At 50.6% G+C, this 26978-nt stretch overlaps 1 protein-coding gene across 1 annotated transcript; it reads right to left on the reverse strand.

The window, feature by feature from the left end:
* Nucleotides 1–3628: 3628 nt before the first annotated feature.
* Nucleotides 3629–22382, reverse strand: LOC122433554 (zinc finger protein 316-like). Its single transcript, XM_043456588.1, has 9 exons — nt 21204–22382; nt 20777–20890; nt 19304–19820; nt 12072–12172; nt 11743–11918; nt 6793–7026; nt 6376–6607; nt 6107–6220; nt 3629–5323 (listed from the first exon to the last, which is right to left on the reverse strand). The coding sequence occupies exons 1-9, from the start codon at nt 21397–21399 to the stop codon at nt 4407–4409; spliced, it is 2601 nt and encodes an 866-aa protein (XP_043312523.1). The 5' UTR covers nt 21400–22382; the 3' UTR covers nt 3629–4406.
* Nucleotides 22383–26978: the final 4596 nt, after the last annotated feature.

The following is a 26978-nucleotide window of genomic DNA, read 5'->3' on the forward strand; positions in this document are numbered from 1 at the left end:
AGGGAAGCCTCTGATGAGGGTTCCAACTTGACCCTGAGTGTGTGTGTCCTGAGTTGGGCAACCACTTTATCCACAGAATCATCCCGTGGTGTGCAGCAGCACCGGGGCAGAGCCATTCAGTGGGCAGCCTCGGTTTATGGTGGCTTGGCCCACATTCAAGGTAGGATCTCGGTGTGAGAGGGGCTCCTCTGTGATCTGCTTCCTCCCCGCATGCAACGGACAAACCCTCTGAAAGGCCTTCTGGGGCTTCCCTGGTGGTGCAGTGGTTAGGAATCTCCCTGCCAATGCCGGGGGCATGGGTTCGAGCCCTGGTCCAGGAAGATCATGTGCTGAGGAGCAACTAAATCTGTGTGCCACAACTACTGCAGCCCAGGTGCCCTAGAGCCCATGTTCTGCAACGAGAAGCAATGAGAAGCCTGCACACCACAACGAAGAGTAGCCCCCACTTGCTGCAACTAGAGAAAGTCTCTGCATAGCAACAAAGCCCCAGTGCAGCCAAATATAAATAATAGTCAAAAAAAAAAGAAAAAAAAAACCTTAAAAAAAATAAGTAAAAGTCCTTCTGTCAGATGCTACAAGCGATGCCCTGGTATATTCAAGATTTAAGGTACCCAGGAAAAGACCAGTCATGGCACAGGCCCTTTTGGGAAGAACAAAGGAAATGGGAGTCTGTGTCTATGGCAAGGTCATCGGCTGGCCTGACACATTTAGAACACACCCCGAGACCAACCCCCACACTTGTAAAGCTAAGAGCAGCCAGAAAAATAAGTTTTTCTGTTCAGAGCAGTCGTCCTCTCAAACTTTAGCAGGCATAAGATTCCATTCCTGGAAATACTGATTCAACAGACTAGGGACAGAGCCCAGGGAGACAGCTGCTTTCTGAAAAGATACTGCATGTAATTCTGCAGCAGAAAGGCCTTACTTTGAAAAATACTGGTCTGGGGCAGATTTTAGCCTCTGAATCATAAATGTCTTTGCACATACTGTTCCTAGAAAGATACACATAAACATATATCAGCCCCCCCCACCACCACCCCGCCTGGACTTAGGGGGTCTTTGGAACTCAAATCAATACCCTTTACATGGCTTGGACACATTAGGGATAGGCCATGTGGATAGGGCTCAGGTTTTCACTGGTACAGACAAGCATTTCTCCTGATGCATCAAAGAAACCCTAGAAAAACCCTCTTCCTGGCTTAACTTGCTCTGCGGACTGAGCCTCAAAGATCTGTGGTAGATCCCTGGTGGTCCAGTGGTTAAGACTCTGCCTGCCAATTCAGAAGACTAGGTTCAATCCCTGGTCTGGGAAGGATCCACGTGCCTCGGATGCAACTAAGCCTGTGAGCCACAACTACTGAGCCTGCATGCTCTAGGGCCCATGGTCTGCAACAAGAGAAACTACTGAAATGAGAAGCCCATATACCACAGCTAGAGAGTAGCCCCCACTTGCTGCAACTAGAGAAAGCCTATGCACAGCAGCGAAGACCCAGTGTAGCCAATAATTAAAAAGGAGCCCTATCTTTGGCAGGGAAGAATCCATACCAAGGAGTGAGGAGCTAAGAAGGGGGCAAGACTGAGGCTTTAGGTGGTCCATGACACTCAAAAATTAAGTGGAGGAAAGTTGGGTCAGGAGGGCAGGAAGCAGAGGAGTTGGATTTGGTTTGGGGGCCCTAAGCAAGTCTTGAAAACTTCAAAGTACTCAACAGAAAGTAGTAATTACAATACTTTTAATTTGCAAGCTCAGGGCAGGGTCTAGATCTGGCTTTGAGGCTGAGCTGAGAACTGGTATTGCAGGCTGTGTGTTCCTCAGGCAGTGCTGAAGGGCAGAAGGATGGCTTCTTTAGGGTATTAAAAGGTAGATGCTACTGCCAAGGTGTCTCTCCTCACTCCCACATCTCCCTTGTGACAGTTGGCAAATTCTCCAAGTGAACTTAAGGCTAAGAGAGGTCTTGGTGGAGCCAGTTAGGTTGGAATCAAGTCAGTTCATCAGTTTACCTAAACAGTGTCTTTCCCCAAAATTTTCAACCTCTTCCTTCAGAAGTTCCTTTAGGTTGACAAATCTGGTTTCTTCCTAAGTTAGGCCAGACACAGGGCTGAGCTGTCAGAAGGCAACCGAGGACATAAGCCCTTGCTAATCCTACTTGAGGTGAAAGGTTGTCCTGACCAGTGGCAGGAAAGTCTGTCTGTCCATGGCTGGCTGCTTCCATCACCTGGGCAACGCTGGACTCTGACCAAAGAAGTGAGTGGTAGATGAATAATGGAGTCACAGGGTGATGGAGGAGGGATTCTGTGCAGAGCTTGGGAATATAGACAAGCACAATTCCCTCTGGCTACTGACCCCAGATGTTCCTGTTCTGGTCCCCCTTTGCTGGTGATGGAGATCCTAGAGAGTGACGATGCAAACTTTGATTTTGTTGGCCCTGGAACTCTCCTCTCACGCTGGTTTTTCCCTTGCCTTGTTGGCTTTGTCACTCATCCTGTACCTGGGCTTCACTCACACTGGGTTGCTCTGTTCCTATCTGGGAGATGCCTCCAGAACTCTGGCTGAGACGCTGGCAAGGAACTCAGGAGTGGTGTGGTAAAGACAGAAGGAAACCAAGAATCCTAGTGTCTCTCACCCTGTGTGAGATCTTGGGCAGGTTGCTCAGTCTTTCCCAGTCTGTGTCCCCAACTGCAAAAGGATGGAAAGCGTAAGATCTCTTTCAGTTCAAAAATGTGATGAGGGACTTCCCTGGTGGTCCAGTGGTTAAGACTCTGCGCTTCCTATGCAAGGGGCACAGGTTTGATCCCTGCTCAGGGAATAAAGATCCTACATGCCATAGAGCAAAAGATTAAATGAAATAAAGCCATTAAAAAAAAATGTAATGAGGCCTTCCCAACTGAGCCTAAAGTGGCAAAGCCTAAGCCATAGGGCTCTCCCAGGGAGGCCCAAGAAGGGAACAAAGATCCAACATATCGCAGGGGCTGTTGGGTCCTTCTCCTTCAAAAATAGGAAGTGCAGGGCAGCTGAGGGGTGCTGAGGTGGAGACACCACTTGTTTGGGGCAACAGATTCAGTCCTGGAACTTCCCTGGTGGTCCATTGGTTAAGAATCCACCTTCCAATGGAGAGGATGCAGGTTTAATCCCTGGCCTGGGAACAAAGATCCTACATACCACAGGGCAACTAAACCTGCACCCTACAACTACTGAGCTTGTGTGCCACAACTAGACCCAATGCAGCCAAATAAATAAATATTGAAAAGATTCAGTCCTAACTGCCTCTTCCTGAAAATCTGTCCTCTCCAAGCAGATGCTTCCTTCCATACGCATTTATGAGGGTGAATTGAGTTGATGGACAAGACAGTCCTTTGTAAACCATAAAATGCAATACGCGCCAAGATCTAACATAAAAGCCCGCTTTTACTTCTCTCCTGCTGCCCTTTCACAAATGTGCTCTCTACCTGAATCCCTGATTCAAGAACAACTGAATGCCATAGACTACAGTTTGTAAACTCAAATGACTATAGGAAGGGGTATCCCTGGTGGTCCAGTGGCTAAGACTCAGTGCTCCCAGTGCAGTGGGCTCGGGTTCGATCCCTGGTTGGGGAACTAGATCCTGCATGCCGCAACTAAGACCAGCCAAATAAATAAAATAAATACATATTTTTATGTATTAAAAATACATTTTTAAAAAATGACTACAGGAGTCCAACAGGTCATGTAAATGAGTAGAAAATGCCAGATGGAGAGGGCCTGCTTTGCCAGAGACAGCCATGACAAGTGGCAGCTGACACTGGTCAGGAGGTGCTTAAGGAGCTGGCAGGTGGGCTGAACTGAAGAGCCTGGGCTCCATTCAAAGGGGCCTCTCAGCTCCTGTCAACTGTGGCTTTGTGGGAACTCAGGTCAAGTCGCCAAATCTTTGGATTTTTTTCAAGAGGCCAGAAACTTGGTTTTTTGTGTGAAATAGCCTGATTTTTACATCTTAACCAATAATTCATAACACTTAAAAATGCTGGCTGGTCTAAAAATACATGTATTGTAAAAGGCTGTTGGGAGACCAGATTCAGTACCTGGCCATCAGTTTTTAACTTCGGCAGTCAAGTCAGTGGATAAAACAAAATTCTCCTCTTATACCTAAGCTGAGAAACAGCCTTTCCCCATAGTGGAAGTCTAGTGGGGGTTCTTACCTCTGCCCTGACTCAGCAAAGGGGGCTCTAGAGTCTGGGACCATAGGGGACAAGGTCTCAGCAGATGAAACTGGTGAAGGCCTAAGATAAAGTGGTCCTCACCCCCCACCCCCAGGTTCAGCGCCCTCTGGGAATTTTGTGACCTCCCCGGAGTTGCCTGAGTTTGAGGCCCCTGAGGCCATCTTGGGCCTCAAACAATGTCTACATCTTCACCCTTGGCCTTGTCACCCATGAAGCCATCACCCACACTCCTGGAATATCTCTGGGTAATGCTGGAAGCCCACGGGGGGGTCCAGGTCCCCTCGGGCAGAGGCCAAGGACACAGGCAGCCCAGCGGCACCCCCGCCCCTGCGCACCCCCGCCCCTGGACGATGGACCCACTGGTGCTTGGCCATGGCTGACTTCTGGCCGAAGCACCTGCCACACTGAGGACAGGCGTAGGGGCGCTCGCCGCTGTGGGTGCGCCGGTGGGCGGCCATCTCCGAGCTCTGCCGGAAGCAGCGCCCGCAGTCTGGGCACGCGTAGGGCTTCTCGCCGGTGTGGGTGCGCACGTGGCGCCGGAGGTCGGAGGCGTGGGCGAAGGCGCGGCCACAGTCCGGGCAGGGGAAGGGGGTCTCCCCGCTGTGGACCCGCTGGTGCTGGTAGAGGGCGGAGCTCTGGCTGAAGCAGCGGCCGCAGTCGGCGCAGCGGTAGGGCTTCTCGCCCGTGTGGACCCGGAGGTGGGTGGTGAGAGCCGAGCGCTGCGTGAAGGCCCGGCCACAGTCCGGGCAGCGGTGGGGCCGTTCCCCACGGTGGATGGCCCGGTGCTTGCTCAGAGAGGACGCCTGGCTGAAGCCCTTGCCACAGTCCGGGCAGCCGAAGGGCTTCTCGCCCGTGTGGGTGTAGAGATGCTCCACCAGGGTGGAGCGCCAGGCGAAACTCTTCCCGCACACGTAGCAGCCATGCCGCCGATCGGCTCTGGGGACCGGGGGGTGGGCAGAGAGTGGCGGGCGACCCCGGCGAGGCACCTTCGGTGGCTGCTGGCAACCGTAAGGAAAGCCAGCAGAGAGGGGTTTGAGAGCCGTCAGCTCGGGAAGCTGAGCGTCCACAGAAAGGATCTTCCCCAGTGCCTCCCTCCCTCCTCTCTCTCCTTTTTCTGCCTGGTTTCTGGAACCTGCTGGGAGACAAGGGGAGAGCTCAGACCTCAACTTATCCTGGTCCTTGATGCTCACACTCACTACGGGGACAGAGAAGCCTCTTAGATACAGCTGCCTCTGGGACTCAGCTCGGTACAGGCCAGGGAAGTTAGAAGTTACACTTTACCCTCAGTCGCAGGGGACAGAAAGAAAAACTGTAGAGACAACAAGAGAAGGAAGGACAGGGGCAGGGTACATTCTGGGGGCTGGGGAAATGGGGGTCTGGGGGACGACAATTAAGCTAGATCACAGAGCATGAGTGGATGTAAGTATGCAGCCAGCAGCAGGAACAGCACAGAGAGGCATGAAGGGGGCGGGCACTGCCAAGTTCACAGGGGCTGGGCACAAGTGCAACAGGAGGACAGGATGAACCAGAGGAACAAAACAGTACCAGCCAAGAGAAAGGAGGCTGCGACAAAAGTATAACAAAAACAAAGTGAACACAGGAGGGGGTGAACGAGCTAGAGAACAGGCAAACAGCAGGTGGGGTGATGTGGCGCTCAGAGGAACTTAGAGACCAGATAGAGGTCAGGGGCTCAGGTTCCGAGGAGCTGGGGAGTAGAGAGGCAGGGATGCCTGGGTCACACTCTCGGGCCCTTTCTAGGCGAATCCAGAAGCTAGGCAGGGATCAGGCATAATAATAACCTTAGCTGGGAAAGCAATTCAGGCAGGAAACTGATGAGCACGTAAGGAGTTGGCAGAGGGTAACATGATGGGTAGGACCCAGAGGAAGTCCCCAGGGGACAAAGTCCCCACTGCTTCACCTGTGTCTGCTTCTGTAAGACACTCTCCCATCTCAGGCGGCCCGGCATCTGGACCCCACATTTCTGCCTCTTCCTCCACCCAGGAGATGAGGGCTGGCTTGGTGCCTCGGAAGCCTGGAGGGAAGGGGGAGAGAACGCAAAGCCCACGCTGCGGGGGAGGCCGCCGCCCACGGTCCCGGCTTCCTGGGGCCTCCCACTCCACGTGCAGGATCCATAGGCTGGGCGGGGTGGACTGGGGTGTGAGCAAAGGCGAGCAGGTGGGGCCTCACCGAGCGCGCCCAGGTGGCCATAGGTCTCCCGCATCACGTCCCGGTACAGGGCCCTCTGCGCGGGCTGCAGACACCCCCACTCCTCCTGGGAGAAGTACACGGCCACGTCCGCGAAGCTCACGGGCTCGGATGTCCCCCTCTGGGGCCCGACCTCGTTAGGTTCCCGCGCGGGGAGCGGGGCCGGGGGCGGCGCCATCGTAAATGCCACCCCGGCGGCGGGCCGGCGCCACCCCTACCCGCCGGGGTCCGCGGAGCCTCGGAGATCCAGAACGCTCCCCGGCCGGGGTCAAGAGTCGGGGCGCGGTCGGGAGGCCGGGAGAGCAGGAACGGCCCCTCGAGGGTCCACGGGGGTGGCTGAACACTGAGGGCAGGTGGCTGAAGGTGCTCTCCTAAGAGATGGCGGCCACGCGGCCCCACGCATTTCGCTCCCGCGCCATCGTGCCCGGATGACGCCACCCGGCTGTCTCCAGGTGGCTTTGTCTTCGAGCCCTCAGCCAACATGGCCGCGGCGGCTACAGGCGCCCGGGAAGGCGCCGCCACCGGCCCGGGCGGGGTTGCGGGGGGTGGGGGGGCGGCGTTCTCCAGAACGCGGCGCCGGGCCTCGGAGGCTCGGCGGCCGGGCTTCCCCGCCGGGTCCCCGCACCCGCCGAGCTGGAGGTCTCGCCGCGGCCCGGTTCAGGCTTGGAGCAGCGACCTCCAGCCCCGACCCTAGACCCGCTCCGCGCGGTGATTTCAGACGTTAGGTTTCGTGGCTGGCCCATCGCTGGGTGACCGCACGCTTCCCCCAGTGTTGAGGGTAAAAGAATGGAGCGGGTGAAAGAAACTTGATCGAGCTATTGAAATTCTGGGAACTTAAGTTTCAGGAGATCGTGCTGGCATCCGGAGGAGGGTAGGATGAGGTCTGAGAAAGGTCGGAAGGACCCCCTTTCTGTAAGCTTACCCCCTCCCCACATACCCTTCAGGACGCCTCCCGAACATCCATTTAGCTTTAGCTCAAGGCGAGTTCCTTGAATTCCTGGTCCCAGAGCCACTTGCCACCGTGCCCTGGGATGGATGGCCCATGAACACCTCGGATTTTGCAGGCTCGAGCTGAACTCATCCTTTTTTTCCCTCTGCCTGCCGCCCCTGGGATCTTGTCTTAGCAAATGGCACCAACTCTCTTCATCATTTTTACCTCCAAGCACTTTCTCTCACTGGACACATTTATTGACTGCCTACTCAGTGCTTCCCACACGCCTTCATAAATATACCCTGCCCTAAGAAGCCTTGATATTTTTCCTTTGGCCAGATAAATCAATCACTGCATTTTACACACTTCATGGACATGTGCTTCGCATTTGCTGGTCTGCGGGCTACTCTGGAGCTTTGGTCTGTTTGCCTCCTTCCTTCCAAAGGCTTCCCTGAGACCTTCGCAGGCTCCTTGTATCTAGTGGCTGCTTCTCCCCAGGGAAGCTGGGCAAGTAAAGAACTGATCTCTGAACTTCCCTGGTGACCCAGTGGCTAAGACTCTGCACTTCCAGTGCAGGGGGACCCAGTTCCATCCCTGATAAGAGAACTAGATCCTACAGGCTGCAACTAAATTTGCATGCCACAACTAAAGATCCCGCTTGCTACCATGAAGATCAAAGATCCTGCATGCTGCAATTTAAGACTCAGCACAGCCAAATAATAATAATCATCATCATCTCAACAGAAGAAAAGGGGAAGACATAAACTTGGGAGGGGTCAGCCTGGCCAAGGAGAGAGGCTTGTTGGAGGGTGGCTAGTAGAGAACAAGGACTAAGGGCACAGAGTTGCCTAGGGACCCTAGTCCTCCTCACCTCTCAGGCCCCCTGAAAGACAAAAAAGACAATAGAAAATTTCCATTAAGAGGGAAGGCTTTTGGTCACCTGTCAGTGCCCATCCCCATCACACACAGACCTGGAAGAGAGCCCTGGGTAGTGCTGGAAACTTGCAGGGGGGTCTGGACCCTCCTGGAGAAGAACCTAGGGCAGAGTCTGCTCCCCTAGATGGCCCTTAGGGTCCATGGCACCAGGCTGGTGGGTCTACTAGTGGCCTCTGGCTGCAGCACCTTCCACTGTGGGGACACTAGTGAGTCAGCAAATAGCTTGAGAAGTATGGCACTAGGTGAAGGGTCCTCTCCAGAATGCACTGGGCCCGGACTCCCCTGGTGGTCCAGTGGTTGGGACTCCATGCTTCCACTACAGGGGATCCGGGTTCAATCCTTGGTCAGGGAACTAGATCCCACATGCTGCAACGAAGAGTTCACGTGCCACAACTGGCGCGGCCAAATAAAATAAATATAAAAAAAAAACCAAAAACAAAGAGTGCACTGGGCCAAGTTGAAGGTAAAGGTAAAGCATGATTGCATTCCAGATGGGGATGAAGGTAAATCCTCAGTGCCAGGTGTTGAAGCTGGGCACAGGCTGAGGGCCTGGGAAAACCCCAACTACAGGAAGCCTTGGCCACAGGCTCAAAGACCACATCAGTGTCTCTGACTCCAGGGCCTCATGACAACTCCCAGATAGACTCCTGCTGACCCCTTCCAAATGTATCACTTTTCTGAATGAGTGCTGGGAAACAGATTCAAAACTTACATTTCCCCCTGTGAACTCTCCAAGGCCTACTTATGTTCAGGCTGATAGAATCAAACTTCACGAAGACAGAAGCATTCAGTGGGTACCCAGGCCCTGGAAGCCCCCTTCTAGACTGTGTTGGCCAGTTGAGGGCTTGCAGGTCAGGGACATTCCCACCCACTCCAGGGTCAACAGAGGAGATACTCTCAACCAGAGGAGCAGCTGTTATAGGGACCAGGGACGTGAGAGACAAATAAACTGCCTCCATCCTAAACTTTTATTTTTTGGCCATGCTGTGGGACATGCCTTGGGAGCATGAAATCTTAACCACGGAACTGCCAGGGAAGTCTCAAACTGCCTCCCTTCTAAACTTGAATTCACACATGGCCACTGACCTTTGGATGATTCATAAAGTATGACCTAATCATGGGACCACTTGGATGCCTCAGAGCTAATTAAGTGAGAAAGAGAAGGTCAAGATTGCAATTTCCAGTGGGTGTCATAAATTCAGATCAACAAAAACTAGTAATGTCAGCGGTAAAGAACATGCAGATGGTGTTTCTTACTCAACAAACGTTTTTCCCTTCCAGCTGGAACTGGGACATCGCTTCTACTTTTCATCTTTCTGGCTTTCTTTCAGACTTCCTACTCATGGGAATCCTGAGCATCTGTACCCCACAGCTGGGTCTCCTGCTCCACCCATTTGATGAGGGCTGGTTTGGGGTCTGGCAAAATTGGGGATCCCTGGTGGCTCAGATAGTAAAGAATCTGCCAGAAATAAGGTGGGATATGAGAGTTCAATCTCTGGGTCAAGAAGATGCCCTGGAGAAGGGAGTGGTAACCCATTCTGGTATTCTTGCCTGGAGAATTCCATGGACAGAGGAGCCTTGGTGGGCTACAGTCCATGGGGTCACAACAGAGTCGGACACAATTGAGTGACTAACACTTTCACTTTTCACAAAACTGGGCAGAATGCTAATCATTCAATAAACATTTCTTAAGACTACCTATGTGGACTTCCCTGGTGGTCCAGTGGTTAAGAATCCACCTTGCAATGCAGGGGACTCAGGTTTAATCGTTGGTTGGAGAACTAAAGTCCCACAGCCTTGAAGCAGCTGAGCCCCCTGAGTCACAACCACTGAGCCTGTGAGCTACAACTGGAGTCCATGTGATCCCTTTGCCAAAACTAAGACCCAGAGCACCCAAATAAAATAAACATTTAAAAGAGAGAGCGAGAGAGTGCACTGGGCCAAGTTGTAGGTAAAGGCAAACCATGATTGCACTCAGTGGCATGGGGATGAAGGTGCAGCCTGAGGGCACCTTTGCATTCATTTAATGAAAATATATTGGGCACCTCGGGCTTCCACGGTGGCTCAGACAGTAAAGAATACGCCTGCAAAGTGGGAGACCTGGGTTCAATCCCTGGTTTGGGAAGATCCCCTGGAGGAGGGCACAGCACGTTGGTCCAGTATTCTTGCCTGGAAAATCTCCATGGACAGAGGAGCCTGTCAGGCTACAGTCTATGAGGTCACAAAAAGTCAGACACGACTGAGCGACTAAGCACACAGCACACGGGCACCTCATATATGCCAGGGATTGTTCTAGATGTTTTAAGAGAGATTCCAGATAGGAGCTTTGCTGGCAAAGGTGCAGACAGGACTTCTGGGCAGATTGTGCTCAGGGTTAAAGATGGACACAGAGCCGCAGTTTGGAGACTTCCAGTACAGGCCAGAAGAGCTCCAGAAGAAATTTCTTTACCCTCTTTCTTTCCTTCTTCTTCTTTTATAAATTTTTTGGGAGGATAGTTGATTGACAGTGTTGTGTTAGTTTCAGGTGTACGGCAAAGTGAATCAGTCACATATACATTGATTCTTTTTTAGATTCTTTTCTCATATAGATCATTAGAGTATTGAGTAGAGTTCCCTATGCTCTATAGTAGGTCCCTATTGGTTATCTATTTTATTTATTTTTTAATTTTTATTTCTGTATTGGTTGTGTTGCATCTTTGTTGCTGTGAGGGCTTTTCCCAGTTTCCGTGAGTGGTGGTTACTCTAGTTGCAGTTCCAGGGTATCTCAGTGTGGTGGCCTCTCCTTGCAGAGAACAAGCTCTAGAGCACGCAGGCTTCAGTAGGTGTGACACCTGCGCTTACTTGCTCTAGAGCACGCAGGCTTCAGTAGGTGTGACACCTGCGCTTACTTGCTCTTGGCACGTGGGATCTCCCCAGACCAGGACTGAACTCATGTCTCCTGCAATGGCAGGCAGATTCTTTACCACTGAGCCACCAGGGAAGCTCTAGTTATCTATTTAATATATAGCAGTGTGTATGTGTCCCAATTCATCCCTCTCCCAAGAAACTTCTTGAAGATGGCAGTGAAGGGTGTGAGAGTTGGAGGGTAGTGTGTAACAGAGCAGAATAGCAAGAACAAAGACTCATTAAGCTAGAAGCATGTCCAAAGAACGAAGATTCTACTTGGCAGGAGCCAATGAGATGGCGTGCAGGTAGAGAAAGAAGAAGAGGTTAGAGTGCTATGGGCCTTGAAGGCCGGTACAGGTTCTCTAGTTTCTGCACAAGTCTTGGGGAGCCAGCGCTGGTATCTGACAGTGGAGGGTAAGTCATTAATTTCAGTCAGGCTGATCTGGCGAGGATCCCGGGAACCAATTATCATGAGGCAGATGCGGGACGCTGGGCGTCACCGTACACGCCCAGGTGGAGGTTTTTCACCGCAGACACCCCACTCCTCGGGGAAGAAATATAGGGCCACTTTCACGATGCCCACGGCCTTCTCCCACCTTCTTCCCGCCGTTCTTCACCGACACCGCTGGGAGCCCAGATCGGGAGCCGGGGGTGGAGTCATACGGCCACCCACACTTCTCCCGGGAGAGACTAGCGACTCGGCCTCCGGTGCAGGGCGGGGGTGCGTCCCTCCGGGCCCAGGCGACCGGAAGTAGCTTGTAGTGGGGCCCCTCTAGGACGGCGGGAAACGGCCTGTTAACCGAACTCCTTGTTCCGTGGGCCGAGAAAAAGGCGCCCTCAGAAGAGGCCGTGGCACTCTACCGTCCATGTTAGAGAAAGGCTTTGATGATCTGGTTTATTCCCCCCTCGAGTTGTCTTCTCTTGCTGTTATGCCGGTGGCCTTGCAAGGGCCTCTTGCCCATAGTTAAGATGGCCGCAGCTGCTTCGGCGTCCGCGCTCAGTTCTGGCGGGTGAAAGGTGAGGCGGCTGCGCGGGCGCGCGGCGGAGAGGGACACTGGAGAGTGGCCACAGGGCCAGGAATCAGGGGCGGTCCGAACAAACGTCCTCTTCTCAATCCCCGAAAGAAGGCCCGTCCAGTGACCTGGTGTTTTAAAAAAGTTTTTTTTAGCGAACTAATTCATTTCTCAGATTTTTATTTTTCTTTTAGAAGGTTACACAAGAATATTCAGTGAATGTCCTCGGCCTCAGTCCCCACCATACCTCTACTAACGGTTTCTTAAATATTCCTACAGTGATTGTCTACGCCCTACAGAGATATCTATCATCATTTTCACGCATTTACTGGATCTTACTGAGGACACTGGGACGCATGCTTCTCAGTGCCTTAGAGTTCAGGCATTTTACAGAAGAGGAAACTGAAGCCCAGTTAAGACCCAAAGTCAGGCAGCCCGTTAGTGACTCTGTGTCTTCAGACTCCTAATACATCCAGCCTTTCCTCCTGGTTCTGCCTCCTTCAGACGTGTTCCAGAAATGCAACATTAACGCTTCGAATTTACGGGCCCCTGCTGACATTGTGGAATGAACTGAATTCTCAAGTTATTAAGTCAGGATTGAAGTAAAAAAAAGTTAGATGGAAAAAAGTTTTAAGATGTGAGATGAATTAGGGGATGACAGGACTCATTTGCTTTCAATGCTCCATTTCTGTGTGCTTCCAATTCCAAGCTCTCCTAACAGAACAGTGGCCAATTATACAAGAACTGCAGTTGGTTCTGTGCTGTGACTAAGATCAATGATATTAGCTTACCTTGATCAATCACTTACTATTAATACATGCCAGACTCTGTTCTAAGTGCATCTGCCGGATTAACTCATTTAATCCCTAAGAACACTTCAGAGATAAATACCCTTCTGGATCAGTAGACCAACGCCAAGGGGAATGACCTTACCCCAGGCCACACAGCTAGTGAGGGTTCTGACTCCAGAACCCATGACACGATGGGTTACTGAAGACACAATCTCAGCAACCAGAGAGAGGTGGGGTTTTAGGCCAGGTTACAAAGAAGCAGTTGGATCTGGGGTAGGGCAAGAATCAGGGACCTGGAAGTCAGAAAAAGTGCTTCAGGTCACCTATGCCATTCCACTGTTGTTCTGTAGTCACCAAGTCATGTCTGACTCTTTGCAACGCCAGGCACCTTAGCACACCAGGCTCCTCTATCCATGGGATTTCCCAGGCAAGAATAATGGAGTGGGTATACGATTCCATTCTGTTGTATTAAATGTAGAGAGAAGAAATTAAAATGATGGGCTCTAAATACTTTTTTATTTAGACATCCTGGAATTCAAAGTCAAGTGGGCCTTAGGAAGCATCACTACGAACAAAGCTAGTGGAGGTGATGGAATTCCAGTTGAGCTATTTCAAAGCCTAAAAGATGATGCTGTGAAAGTGCTGCCCTCAATATGCTAGCAAATTTGGAAGACTCAGCAGTGGCCACAGGACTGGAAAAGATCAGTTTTCATTCCAATCCCAAAGAAAGGCAATGACAAAGAATGTTCAAACTACTGCACAACTGCACTCATCTCACACGCTAGCAAAGTAATGTTCAAAATCCTCCAAGCTAGGCTTCAACAGTACGTGAACCATCAACATCCAGATGTTTAAGCTGCATTTAAAAAAGGCAGAGGAACCAGAGATCAAATTTCCAACATCTCTTGGATCATAGAAAAAGCAAGAGTTCCAGAAAAATATCTATTTCTGCTTTGTTGACTATGCCAAAGCCTTTGACTGTGTGGATCACACAAACTGTGAAAAATTCTTAGAGATGGGAATACCAGACCACCTGACCTGCCTCCTGAGAAATCTGTATGCAGGTCAAGAAGCAACAGTTAGAACTGGACATGGAACAGACTGGTTCCAAATTGGGAAAGGAGTACATCAAGGCTGTATATTGTCACCCTGCTTATTTAACTTATATGCAGAGTACATCATGAGAAACGCTGGGCTGGATAAAGCACAAACTGGAATCAAGATTGCTGGGAGAAATATCAATAACCTCAGATATGCAGATGACACCACCCTCATGGCAGAAGGTGAAGAAGAACTAAAGAGATTCTTGATGAAAGTGAAAGAGGAGAGTGAAAAAATTGGCTTAAAACTCAACACTCAGAAAACTAAGATCATGGCATCTGATGGTCCCACCACTTCATGGCAAATAGATAGGGAAATAGTGGAAACAGTGAGACTTTATTTTTTGGGGCTCCAAAATCACTGCAGATGGTGACTGCAGCCATGAAATTAAAAGATGCTTGCTCCTTAGAAGAAAAGTTATGACCAAACTAGACAGCATATTAACAAGCAGAGACATTGCTTTGCCAACAAAGGTCCATCTAGTCAAAGCTACAGTAATCATGCATGGATGTGAGAGTTGGACCGTAAAGAAAGCTGAGTGCCGAAGAATTGATGCTTTTGAACTGTGGTGTTGGAGAAGACTCTTGAGTGTCACTTGGACTGTAAGGAGATCCAACCAGTCCATCCTAAAGGAAATCAGTCCTGAATATTCATTGGAAGGACTAATGCTGAAGCTGAAACTCCAATACTTTGGCCACCTGATGTGAAGAACTGACTCATTGGAAAAGACCCTGATGCTGGGAAAGATTGAAGGCGGGAGGAGAAGGGGCCAACAGAGGATGAGATGGTTGGATGGCATCACTGACTCCATGGGCATGAGTTTAAATAAACTCTGGGAGTTGGTGATGGACAGGGAGGCCTGGTGTGCTACAAAAGAGTCAGACACGACTGAGTGACTGAATTGAACTGAAATATTTTTTAATTGAAGGGTAATTGCTTTACAGAATTTTGTAGTTTTCTGTCAAACATCAACACGGACCCTAAATATTAAAAGTATGTAATAGAAAAAGTGAAAGTTGCTCAGTTGTGTCTGACTGTTTTCAGCCTCGTGGACTGTGTAGTCCATGGAATTCTCCAGGCCAGGATATTGGAGTGGGTTGCCATTTCCTCCTCCAGGGGATCTCCCCAACCCAGGGATCGAACCCAGGTCTCCCTCATCACAGGCAGATTCTTTACCAGCTGAGCCACAAGAGAAGCCCAAGAATACTGGAGTGGGTAGCCTAGCCCTTCTCCAGGGGATCTTCCTGACCCAGGAATCGAACCAGGGTTTCCTCCATTGCAGGTGGATTCTGTACCAAAAGTACATAATAGGGTTATGTTTAGGGGTCAAGTCATGGGAAATGAGTATGTTGTTTGAGTGCTTGGGAGTTGTGGTACATGTTAAATGCCTAGTAGATATCTGTTAACTGGATAAACAAGAAAGAGTAGACAGCACTTGCTCTGTGCCAAGTGCTGACCTGGGCAGTTCTGCTCGACACATTATGCCTGGTTCTGCCCCCTCCTTTTTGGTGGCTCCTCCTCTTTTCAGTTCTCCCCCTGCCCCCCATGACTCACCCCATCCAGTACTGGTCACCCCTGGACCTTCACATCCTCCCCCGGTGCTTGGGCTCCCTTGTTGCAGCTCTCCACGCTTGAAACCTCTGGGACTTACTTGTTCACAGCTCATGTTGGTCAGTTCACTGAAGCATGCAGGTTCTATGACAGAAATCTCTCAGGAATACCTTTCTTTCCAGCTCCAAGGTCAGCAGACAAGGGCAACTACAAAAAAAAAAAAAAAAGTCTTGCTTTCTAGCTTGGTCCCGCTACTAATTGCTTCTACCTGGGAGCAGATGCCCAGCAGATTTCTCATGCCTCATGCCCAGGCTCCTCTCATGGGTCACACTCCACACTGTTTGACAAAGACATATATATATATATATATATATATATATATATATATATATATATATATATGTAAATTTGGCTGTGCCACAGGGCATGTGGGATCTTAGTTCCCTGACTGGGGATCAATCCCTCAGCCCCTGCATTGGAAAGTTGGCGTCTTAACCACTGGACCACCAGGGAAGTCCAGACAAAGACATTTTCTGACAGTTTCTGACAGCAGGAGCTCTGCTTCTACTCAGGGACTTTCTATGGCTCCTCAGTGCCTACAGGGTGAGCCTCAAGATCCCCAACTAGGATCTGTGATCCTCCCAGATAGGTCCCGCTTCTCGATTGCATCTGGTATCCATTATTCTTTACTTTCAGTCTTTATGCTTCAATCAAGTGGAGCTGCTGCTCATTCCCTATACATGCCCATCCTGGTTGAAATCTTTCTCATCCTTCAAGGACAGTTGGAAATACCTCCTCTAGGAAGACTTCCTTGATCCAGAAGACCTGCTCATGTCTCCTCTTGGAGACATGGTCCTGCTCACATACTATTTTGTGTTGTGTTTGAATAACAATGACCTGCCTCTTGAGAAACCTGTATGCAGGGCAGGAAGCAACAGTTAGAACTGGACATGGAACAACAGACTGGTTCCAAATAGGAAAAGGAGTATGTCAAGCTGTATATTGTCACCCTGCTTGTTTAACTTATATGCAGAGTACATCATGAGAAACTCGGGGCTGGAAGAAGCACACGCTGGAATCAAGATTGCCGGGAGAAATATCAATAACCTCAGATATGCATATAGCACCACCCTTATGGCAGAAAGTGAAAAGGAACTAAAAAGCCCTTTGATGAAAGTGAAAGAGAGTGAAAAAGTTGGCTTAAAGCTCAACATTCAGAAAACTAAGATCATGGCATCTGGTCCCATCACTTCATGGGAGATAGATGGGGAAACAGTGGAAACAGTGTCAAACTTTATTTTTTGGGGCTCCAAAATCACTGTAGATGGTGATTGCAGCCATGAAATTAAAAGACGCTTACTCCTTGGAAGGAAAGATATGACCAACCTAGGTAGCGTATTAAAAAACAGAGACATTACTTTGCCCAACAAAGGTCCGTCTGGTCAAGGCTATGGTTTTTCCAGTGGTCATGTATGGATGTGAGAGTTGGACTGTGAAGAAAGCTGAGCACCAAAAAATTGATGCTTTTGAACTGTGGTGTTGGAGAAGACTCTTGGGAGTCCCTTAGATTGCAGGGAAATCCAACCAGTCCATCCTAAAGGAGATCAGTCCTAGATGTTCATTGGAAGGACTGATGCTGAAGCTGAAACTCTAATACTTTGGCCACCTCATGCGAAGAGTTGACTCATTGGAAAAGACTCTGATGCTGGGAGGGATTGGGGGCAGGAGGAGAAGGGGGACGACAGGATGAGATGGCTGGATGGCATCACCGACTCGGTGGACATAAGTTTGAGTAAACTCCGGGAGTTGGTGATGGACAGGGAGGCCTGGTGTGCTACGATTCATGGGGTCGCAAAGAGTTGGACACAACTGAGCAACTGAACTGAACTGAATAACAATAACCAATGTTTGTTAAACTCTAATGTACAAGGCATCATCCTGTATTATTTAACCATTGCATCAGTCTTATGAGATAGATGCTATTATTATCCAGGTTTTGTAGATGAAGAAAGTAAGGCATAGAGAGGTGACTTGGAGCAAGAAGTGACTTGCCCAAGTTCACAGTTATAAAGCAGCTGAGTCAGGATCTGAAGGCAGACAGTCTGACTCCAGGGCCCATGCTTCTAACCTCCACTCCACACTGTGTCCATCTTTTATCCTTTTTAGGAAATAAGCCTCCATTGCTACTTCCTCTGCCTGAAAAATCTCACTACAACCATTTCTTAAGTAATGCTATGGGAAGCACAACCACTCCTTTTCTTCCAAGTTGCATTTCCTGGCATATCACCAACCAGGATGGTGGTGCCTCTGGACTCCTCCATTAGAGCCCCAATCAATCTTTTGAATGTTGGACCTGAGTCATTGTGTCCCTGGAGCCCTGCACAAAATCCCAGAGAGGCTTCAGATGGTTGCTGAATGAGGGAAATTAGTCTTCCTCATCGTGGGATTCCTTTATCACCTGGCAGTGTCTCCAACAGAAGTCATTCAATATGGTCACTGAATGTTGGCTTTTTTTTCTCTTTTAAGACCTTCTTCTTTATTTAGGTCAATTTTAAAGTCTTTATTGAATTTGTTACAAAATTGCTTCTGTTTTATGTTTTGGATTTTTGGCTACAAGGCACATGGGATTTTAGTTCCCCCACCAGGAACTGAACCTGAGTACCCTGCATTGGAAGGCAAAGTCTTAACCACTGAACCACCAGGGAAGTCCCTTGACTGCCTTTTCTCAGTGAAAGGTCTCTGGCCATGGTGGGGTTCTCACTTTCCTGCTGAGGCTGCCTGACAGGCAAGGCTGGCTCCCTTGCTTCACTCTTACCTGAGCCCCTGATCTATGTTCTGCCCAGATCTGACTGCTCATAGGAAGTGGTAGAAATATGTGGGCAGTGCCAGTTTCCAGCTTTGCTGCCTTGTAGCAGTGAAACTTGGAGCCCCAGTTGACTCATCTGGAAACACAGCTACTGATACCCATCCCTGCCTCCGTAGCAGACTTCTTTTCATGATCTGAAGTGGAAAATATCAATAGTCATTTTCACTCTTTCAACAAATGTTTATTTGTTTATTGCACATTTACTCTGCCACACTTATTATCTTGTTACAATGTCAGTCTTCACAGTAACCCTTTGAGGTAGATATTATTGATCTCACTTTACAGATGAGGGAGCTGAGGCTCAGGGAGGGTGGGTGACTTACCAGCTGTGCCTTGAGAGCAAGCTACAGAGATGAGGTCTGCATCTGGTGCTTCTGTACATTTTCCACCCACTTCACTGCCTGGGCCTCCTATTGGTTCAGTTACCTAGGGCTTGACCAGGCCCTCCATCTGAGGCCTCCTCCTCAGCCTTAGTCCCCCTCGGCATTTACCTCTGCTGCAGATAAGCAGGGGGGATTTCTGTAGACAGTTCTGATCTTAGTCGCACCTGCCACTGAGATAACACTTTGAGAAAAGTCCAGCATCTCACTCTCTTCATTTTCTTTTGTTCTTTTTTCTTTTTTTTAGAAAGATCGGGGGAGAGGGGTGTCGAGTTTAATCTATTTGAATCTTTACAGGCACTTCTCTTTTTACAAGCTTGGAAAGTTGAGGGATCCTTGAGGAAAGTCCAAGGGATGAACTGTGGGTCCCAAAGCCCTGACTCAGGAGCCTCCCTCGGGACCCAGTGAGTCCTCAGCGCCGAGGTCAGGCTCAAACCCTGCCAGCGGAAGCTCACCCGCACTCCTCGAAGATGTCTGGGTAGTGCCGGAATAGCACCGGAGGGTCCCGGTCACCTCGGACCGGGGCCCGAGGCACAGCCCGGATTCCGGGCCTCCGGCCCCGCCGCCCCCCAGAGCAGGAGCGGTGGATCCACTGGTGGGCTTCCACGGCGAACTTCCTCTTGAAGCGCATGCCACACTCGGGGCAGGGGAACGGCCGCTCACCCGAGTGCATGCGCCGGTGGCTGACCAGCAGCGAGGGGTAGGTGAAGCGCCGGCCACAGTCTGCACACACGTGGCGCCGCTGGCTGGCCTGCGCATCCGCACTCGGTAGGGGGGCCGGGGGCTGAGGACCCGCACCCTGGTCCCAGGCAGCTTGTTTGGGTGGCTGTGCTCTGGCCGAGGTTTTGCTGACGGTCGTGCCAGGGTTGTGTTTAACCAGCTCCTCAGGCCTCTCCTTCCCAGGAGCCTTTCTCGGTGCTTTGGCTCCTAGTCCTGCTTCAGGCTCCTCTTCCCTTTTGTTGGGGGTAGCTCCTAGGAAACAGGAATCAAGTTCCTTTTTAAAACACATTTGCTTATATTGGCTCAGGTTATAGGATGCTTTTCCTCAGGGAAGTGCCAGAAAGGTACTACCCGTGAGTAACACACAGGCTTTGAAAAACCATAAGCAGGGTTCAAATCTCTTAGGTGGGCCTTGGTTCCTCATGTGTCAAATGGGAATCATAATGCTTTCTTTACTTCACAGAGTTGTTGGGAGGATTAAATGAGTAGAAGCATCACTTAGTAAATGCTTAATAAGCAGTGGCTATTATTTTTATGGTTTCTCAATTTTTTTTTGGTAGGGTTAAGACATTTACAGAGGAAGAAAGACATTTGCTGGTGAGCATTCTGGTGAGGGGCAGTGGGGAGTGAAGAGCCGAGTTATCAACTACTGGGTATTTTCTCTTGTACCACTTTGCCTTGATTGAGGAATGTAAAAGGCAGACCTGAAGCTGTTTTCATTCTTTTTTTTTTTTTTCATTCTTGTACGCTAAGTTGCTTCGGTTGTGTCCAACTCTGAGACACCATGGTCTGTAGCCCACCAGGCTCCTCTGTCCATGGGATTCTCCAGGCAAGAATACTGGAGTGGGTGACCATTTCCTCCTCCAAGGGATCTTCCCCACCCAGGGATCCAACCCCTCTCTCTTGTGTCTCCTGCATTGGTAGGCAGGTTCTTTACCTCTTACGGAGTTTTAGTTGTTCCTGAAAATGAGAGAATGAGCAGCGTTTCTAGGAGAGGGAGTCTGGGCTCCTGATTCTCATTCTGGTCTCAAGTTGTCCCAAGTTCTGAAAACTTTGTATCAGGTCTGCCTTTTTTCCTTAGCTAGTATCCAACATCGGTTGGCTCTTTCATTCCTTTAGGGGTGCCGGAGGTGGGGATCTGAAAGGAAACACTGCTAGATGGGAAGCTCTGGAACGCCAGGCAGGGAAGACCTGGGACCATCCCTCACCTCTCAGAGCTCCTCCCAGGCTTTCCCCCTCCTCAGGATCCTGGGCGGCGGGGCTCCAAGCCTCACTCTCCTGTTCCATCCAAGAGATGAGGGCTGGTTTGGGGCCTGGGAATCCTGGGAGAGAACAGGGATCACGGTGCTGGCCTGAGAGGCTGCCCTGGGAAGACGGCGCCCCCCGCGTCAGGGTGAGGGCATCTCCTCAAAGTTTAGGCTCAATCTGGACTGGGTCTGCAGTGCGCCTTCCAGAAGGAAGCGGCTGCGGGGTGGAAGGACTCCCGAGGGGGTACCTGAAGCACTAGGGATGGGAGGTGGCTGGTGCTGTTGGTGGGATAGGGCGGGATTAAGGCTTACAATCCTCTGGGTCCTTATTTGATCTCCCCTTTGAACCCCAATGAAGCAGGAGGGGGGCTCTGACCCGGGGCCTCACCGAGCGCGCCCAGGTGGCCGTAGGTCTCCCGCATCACGTCCCGGTACAGGGCTCTCTGCGCGGGCAGCAGACACCCCCACTCCTCCGGGGAGAAGTACACGGCCACGTCCGCGAACCTCACGGCCAAGGGCTTCTTGCAACCGGGCCCGGTCTCCCCCGGTCTCAGCACCAGGAGCGGGGCCGGGGGCGGCGCCATGGGGCCTCCCAGCCCCGAGCAGCGGCCGCCTGGTCCCCGCGCCCGGCCTCAGCTCTCGTCGTCCACAAGAAGGGCTCCCGAGCCCGAGGCCCCGCCCAGCCTCGGCTTCCGTACGCAGCCAAGGGAACCGAAGTAGCAGGGCTGGGATTCGGGATTCTGACGGGGACAAATAGACTTCCTCGGTATTTATTCACTTCATGGCAGCTTGGACACAGACACCAGAGTTAAGGGACCCGGAAGGTGCCTCCAGAAAATATGGCGACACCGTGGCTTCAATTCTCACTGTCTGCCCTTAAGGGCGGCGTCCTTTGACCGTATCAAACATGGCGTCCGTCTGGCTTCTCATCGTCCACTTGCCCTTAAATACAATGGCTGTGCAGGTGGGCTTTTAAGGGACTGGAAGGCAAAGGGTAGTTTTCTTGCCTTCAAGAAAGATGGAAGGCCCCGGGCCTTCCAGCACTCTCCCTGCCCGCGTCTCACGGCCGCGGGTGATTGGCCGCGACAGCAGGAAGCGGCTGTGCCGCGAGACAGGGGTTGTGGGGGCGTTTTCGCCCGGAAGTTTCGGTGAGCCGGCTGTGGAAGCCACCAACGACCTCGGCGTTTGTGGAGCCCTGGACTGTGTCCCCAACGGCCCCGCTCCACACTTCCCGGCCGCGGATCCGGAAGCGGGTCCTGGCTCCAGCGGAAAGACGCACACACCTGTCCTAACCCTGGGGGTCGCCGAGGTAGAGACCACGTACAGGTTTACTCTCTTTCCCCCGCCGCGGGGCCCACCCGACCCCTTGCACCAGCGGCTCGGCTCTCTTAATCTCTGGACTGGAGTCGTCGTAGGAAGGTGCTTGGTGAAGCTGGAACTAGGAAGTTTTAAATTGTGTATGTGTGTAAAATTGCTTTATAATGTGTTGGTTTCAACCATAAATATACATATAGTCTCCCTCTTGAGCGCCTTCCCACCCTAAATTTTGGTTTAAGTTTTTACAAAATAATTAATGTGCATGGCTTTTAAAAGTTAATACAGTGACTACCTTGGTGGTCCAGTGGTTAAGACTCGCTGCTCCTAATGCAAGGGGGCCCAGGTTGGATCCCTGGTTGGGAAACTAAGATCCTGCCTCTGTCATTGGCGCAACCACACCATGATGAACATATGAGTGTTTGCCACAAAATTCTTCATTTATTTGTCTGTGTTGAGTCTTGGTTGTGGCATGCGAGATCTTCATTGCGTCATTCAGGATCTTTCTTTGCGGTGCAGAGCCTCTCTAGTTGTGGCGCCTGGGCTCAGTAGTTGCAGCGCTCCGGCTTAGCTGCTCTGTGGCATGTGGGATCTTAGTTCCTCAACCAGGGATCAACTGGGAGTTCCCTCGATGGCAAAGTGGATCCTTAACCACTGGACCACTAGAGAAGTCTTACTATAAAATTCTTTAAACTCTAGAAATGTTGAAAATTTTTCACACTAAAATGTTGAGGAGGCAGCTCTGCTGCTATTCATTCTTCAAATCATAAAGATATACCTAGATGCCTTCACATTTTATCTCTGACAACACTGTGAAGTTGACATTGGTCTTGGCAAGTGAGACAACCAAGGCTCAGAAATGTTGAGTAATCTCCTTAAGGCAGGATGTCCCTGGATGTGGTTAAGAATCCACGCCTACCAGTGCAGGGGAAAGTGGTTTGATCCCTGGTCTGAGATGATTCCACAAGCTGTGGAGCAATGAAGCCCTCAAGCCACAACTACTGAGTCCATGTGCTGCAGCTACTGAAGCCCTCACGCCCTAGAATCCATGCTCCACAACAAAAGGAGCCACAGCAATGAGAAGCCTCCGACTGCAACTAGAGAATAGCCCCCGCTCTCTGCAACTAGAGAAAGCCTACGTGCAGCAATGAAGACCCAGTGCAGCCAAGAATAAATAAATTGTTTAAAAAATAGATGCTTAAGGCTACACAGCTAGTGGGGACTGAGTTGAAATTGGAATCCAGGTCTACCAATTCAGAAGAGGCTATGTGGCAAAGTAAAAGTAACCCTCACTTCCCATTAATAATCATTTTTGGAAAACATATTCAGAGAAATCTGGTCAAGAGATACCAATATTTGATCCTCCAGCACCACTCCTTATATGCAGACATACTTAGTCCCACCAACCTTGTGTTTATTCTTTTAAGAGTTCCCTGTTCTAAAGTAGGGCTAGCAGATCTCAATGGGTCAGAAAGACCTCTCAACTGTTGACACATACAAACTTACAATAAAAATAAAGATGGAAGATAGCTATGCCACGATTTCAACTCTAATCACAAGTAATATACTCCTTCTTAAAAAAAAATTCCCCAGCATATTTCCAGCTGCAGTTCAGAAAGCAGAACACTCTGAGGAAATAATCCAGAAAGAAAAGCCAGTTAGGTGAATTAATTTCCAAGTGTGAGCAGGAGCCTAAGAAAATGGATTCAACTGCTGTATTTAAAATGGATAACCAAGACAGACCTACTGTGTAGCACAGGGAACTCTCCAGGTTATGTGGCTGCCTAGACAGGAGGGAAGTTTGGAGGAGAATGGATACACTTAGGGGCTTCCCAGGTGGTGCTAGTGGTAAAGAGCCCACCTGCCAGTGCAGAAGGTGTAAGAGACGCCGGTTCGATCCCCTGGAAGAGGGCATGGAAACCCAATCCATTGAGAATCCCTTGGACAGAGGAACCTGTGGGTAGGGCTATGGTCCATAGGGTCGCAAAGAATCAGACAGGACTGAAGCGACTTAGCAGGCATGCACAGATACATGTACATGTACAGTCCCTTTACTGTCCATCTGAAAATATCACAACATTGTTAATCTGCTATGAAACTGAAAGTGTTAGTCTCTCAATTGTGTCCCACTCTTTGTGACCCCTTGGACTGCAGCCCGCCAGGCTCCTCAGTCCATGGAATTCTCCAGGCAATAATACTGGAGTGAGTAGCCATTCCCTTCTCCAGGCATATTCTTGACCCCGGGATCGAACCCAGGTCTCCTGTGTTGCAGGCAGATTCTTTACCACCTGAGCCACTACAAAATAAAAAGTTAAACAAAAAAAGGAAATGGGTGCAGCCTTCAGGCTGAACACTAACAGCAGGTGGCTGAAGTTGCCCTCCTAAGAGATGGCAGCAACACGATCCCAAGAGTGCTACTAGTCCCAATTTAGGTGTTCTCTCGGGCCATTGTGCTTCCCTGATAGCTTTGGTGACATCAGGGCTTCCCTGATAGCTCAGTTGGTAAAGAATCCGCCTGCAATGCAGGAGACCCCGGTTCAATTCCTCTGTCGAGAAGATCCCCTGGAGAAGGGCTAGGTTACCCACTCCAGTATTCTTGGACTTCGCTTGTGGCTCAGCTTGTAAAGAATCCGCCTGCAACGTGGGAGACCTGGGTTCAATCCCTGGGTTGGGAAGATCCCCTAGAGAAGGGAAAGGCTACCCAATCCAGTATTCTGGCCTGGAGAATTCAATGGACACAGTCCATAGGGTTGCAAAGAGTTGGACATGACTGACTTTCACTCACTTTGACCACTGTGCAGTGAGAAACGAAGCTTTCTGGAGATGAGGTTCAGGGAGACATGGAGGGGCTCTGGAGAAGGGAATGTGTGCAAGGGATCGGAGTAGGCGAGGCATTTATCTTTCTCTCGTCCCTGCTAACAGCAGCTGAGATCTGGATCCTGAGCCGGCACCTCTCCTTCCACCAGGGGTAGAAGCAGGTGTGGGGTCTTAACTACCTCCTAAAAGCGTCCCTGTGGCTCAGCTGGTAAAGAATCTGCCTGCAATCCGGGAGATCTGGATTCGATCCCTGGGTTGGGAAGATCCCCTGGAGAAGGAAACGGCTACCCAACGCACTCCAGTATTCTGGCCTGGATAATTCCATGGCCTGTATTGTTGTCTATGGGGTCGCAACGAGTTGGCCACGACTGAGCGACTTTCACTTCACTTCAAAGGGAAATACCGGGCTCCGTTGAGAACCCGAGAGGAGAGCTGAGGACGCCTGCCCAGTGCCCCACACTTCCAACCCACTGGCCTCTGGGCACCATCAGTCCTCCTCTCCCACAAGTACTGCGTCCTCGCTGGGTCGCCGGGGCCGCAAGGAGCGCGGCCAGGAGGCTGTAAGTCTCCAGTATCATGTCCAGGTTCACGGCCCTCTGCGCAGGCCGCAAGACACCCCCACTCCTCCCGGGAGAAGTACCCCGCCACATCCGCCGAACCTCCCGGCCCCTTGGTTGATTTCTCTCGTCCGCTGGGTCCCGGCCTCCCAGGGCACATCTGCCACCTTCAAAGGGACCGGGGGCGGCACCACGAGAAACTCTCCTGTGCTTCGCAGAGAGGCTGCTGGGAAATGTGGAAATACTGTTATCTGTTTCCGCCCGGCCTCAGGAAAAGGCCAGAAGGGCCCACAAGCTTGCCCTTAACTAGGATGGCGCCTCTCCGACGTCAACATCCTGGCCTTTTTCAATCTACGTACCAGGCGATAAACAGGAAGGCTTAACCCTGGCTATAGATAACTTGCGTTGATTGGACAACGAGTGTCGCCATGGGAAGAAGGACTCGGATTGGACTTTCTGCGGCGGTTCGTTTAAAAGGCCGAGAGTACAGTAACGGCTGAGCTGAAGATGGTCGGCATTGAAAGGCCGTGGGATCGCTCTTGATCTGACTTTTCTGGGCTTGGCATCTAAGAGAGAGGTTCTGACGGAGTAAAGGTACTCCTTTCTGCTACTCTCTTGAGATCTCTTGAGAGTGTCCGGGAACTGGAGGTGGGTAAAAGCCCAAGGGCAAGATTGAGGCGGGTTCTGGAGGTAAGGGAGTGGAGGGAGGCCTATCCCAACGCTGTGCCGTGGTACTCGGGCAGGGCTGGCTCCTTGGGCTGTGGAAATAGGTTCCTAACCAGTATTTGATCTGGCCCGTGCTCCAGGGTCTCAGATGTCTCCCATTTTACAGACGCTGAAACTAAGTGACGGGGCAAATGACTGCTCAAGGGGCAGCAGAGCTGGATCCAGAGACCTTTTCTAGCCCTCATTTAGGTCGAACTTAAGTTTAGCCAAGTGCTTAGGATAGCGCCTTGCACAAAGTAAGTACTCAATAAATAGGAGCTTATAGGTGTTATTGTAATTATAACACTAACTGAACAGGCCTCGATCTGAAAACCTGTGTTCAAATTACAGCTCATAAATGATTAATAACACTGGGGAATGAAGCAGACCATCTCTTAAAATTTTTTTTCAGTTTCATATCAAGCTGGTGGAGTAGGCAGATCCTGTGCTCACCTCCTCCCAGGAACACACCAAAACTACAACCACATATAGAACCGCCGCCTCTGAGAACTGACCTGAAGAGTAACATGACAGATTTTCTATAACTAAGGGTATAAGGAAGAGGCCACATTGAGAAAGGTAGGAGGTGTAGCGTCCTGGTCTCTAGTGAGAACCACCCCACCCCCTACTCCTGTGGGGCAACCCACAAACAGGAGAGATATCACAACTGCAGAGGTACCCCTGAGAAGCAGGGGTCCAGGTCCTACATCAGGCTTCCCAGCCTGGGGGACCTACACTGGGAAGCTGAGCGCCCATAAGAGCTGACTTTG

Source organism: Cervus canadensis, chromosome 32 (genome assembly GCF_019320065.1).
Source record: "Cervus canadensis isolate Bull #8, Minnesota chromosome 32, ASM1932006v1, whole genome shotgun sequence".
NCBI lineage: Eukaryota > Metazoa > Chordata > Mammalia > Artiodactyla > Cervidae > Cervus > Cervus canadensis.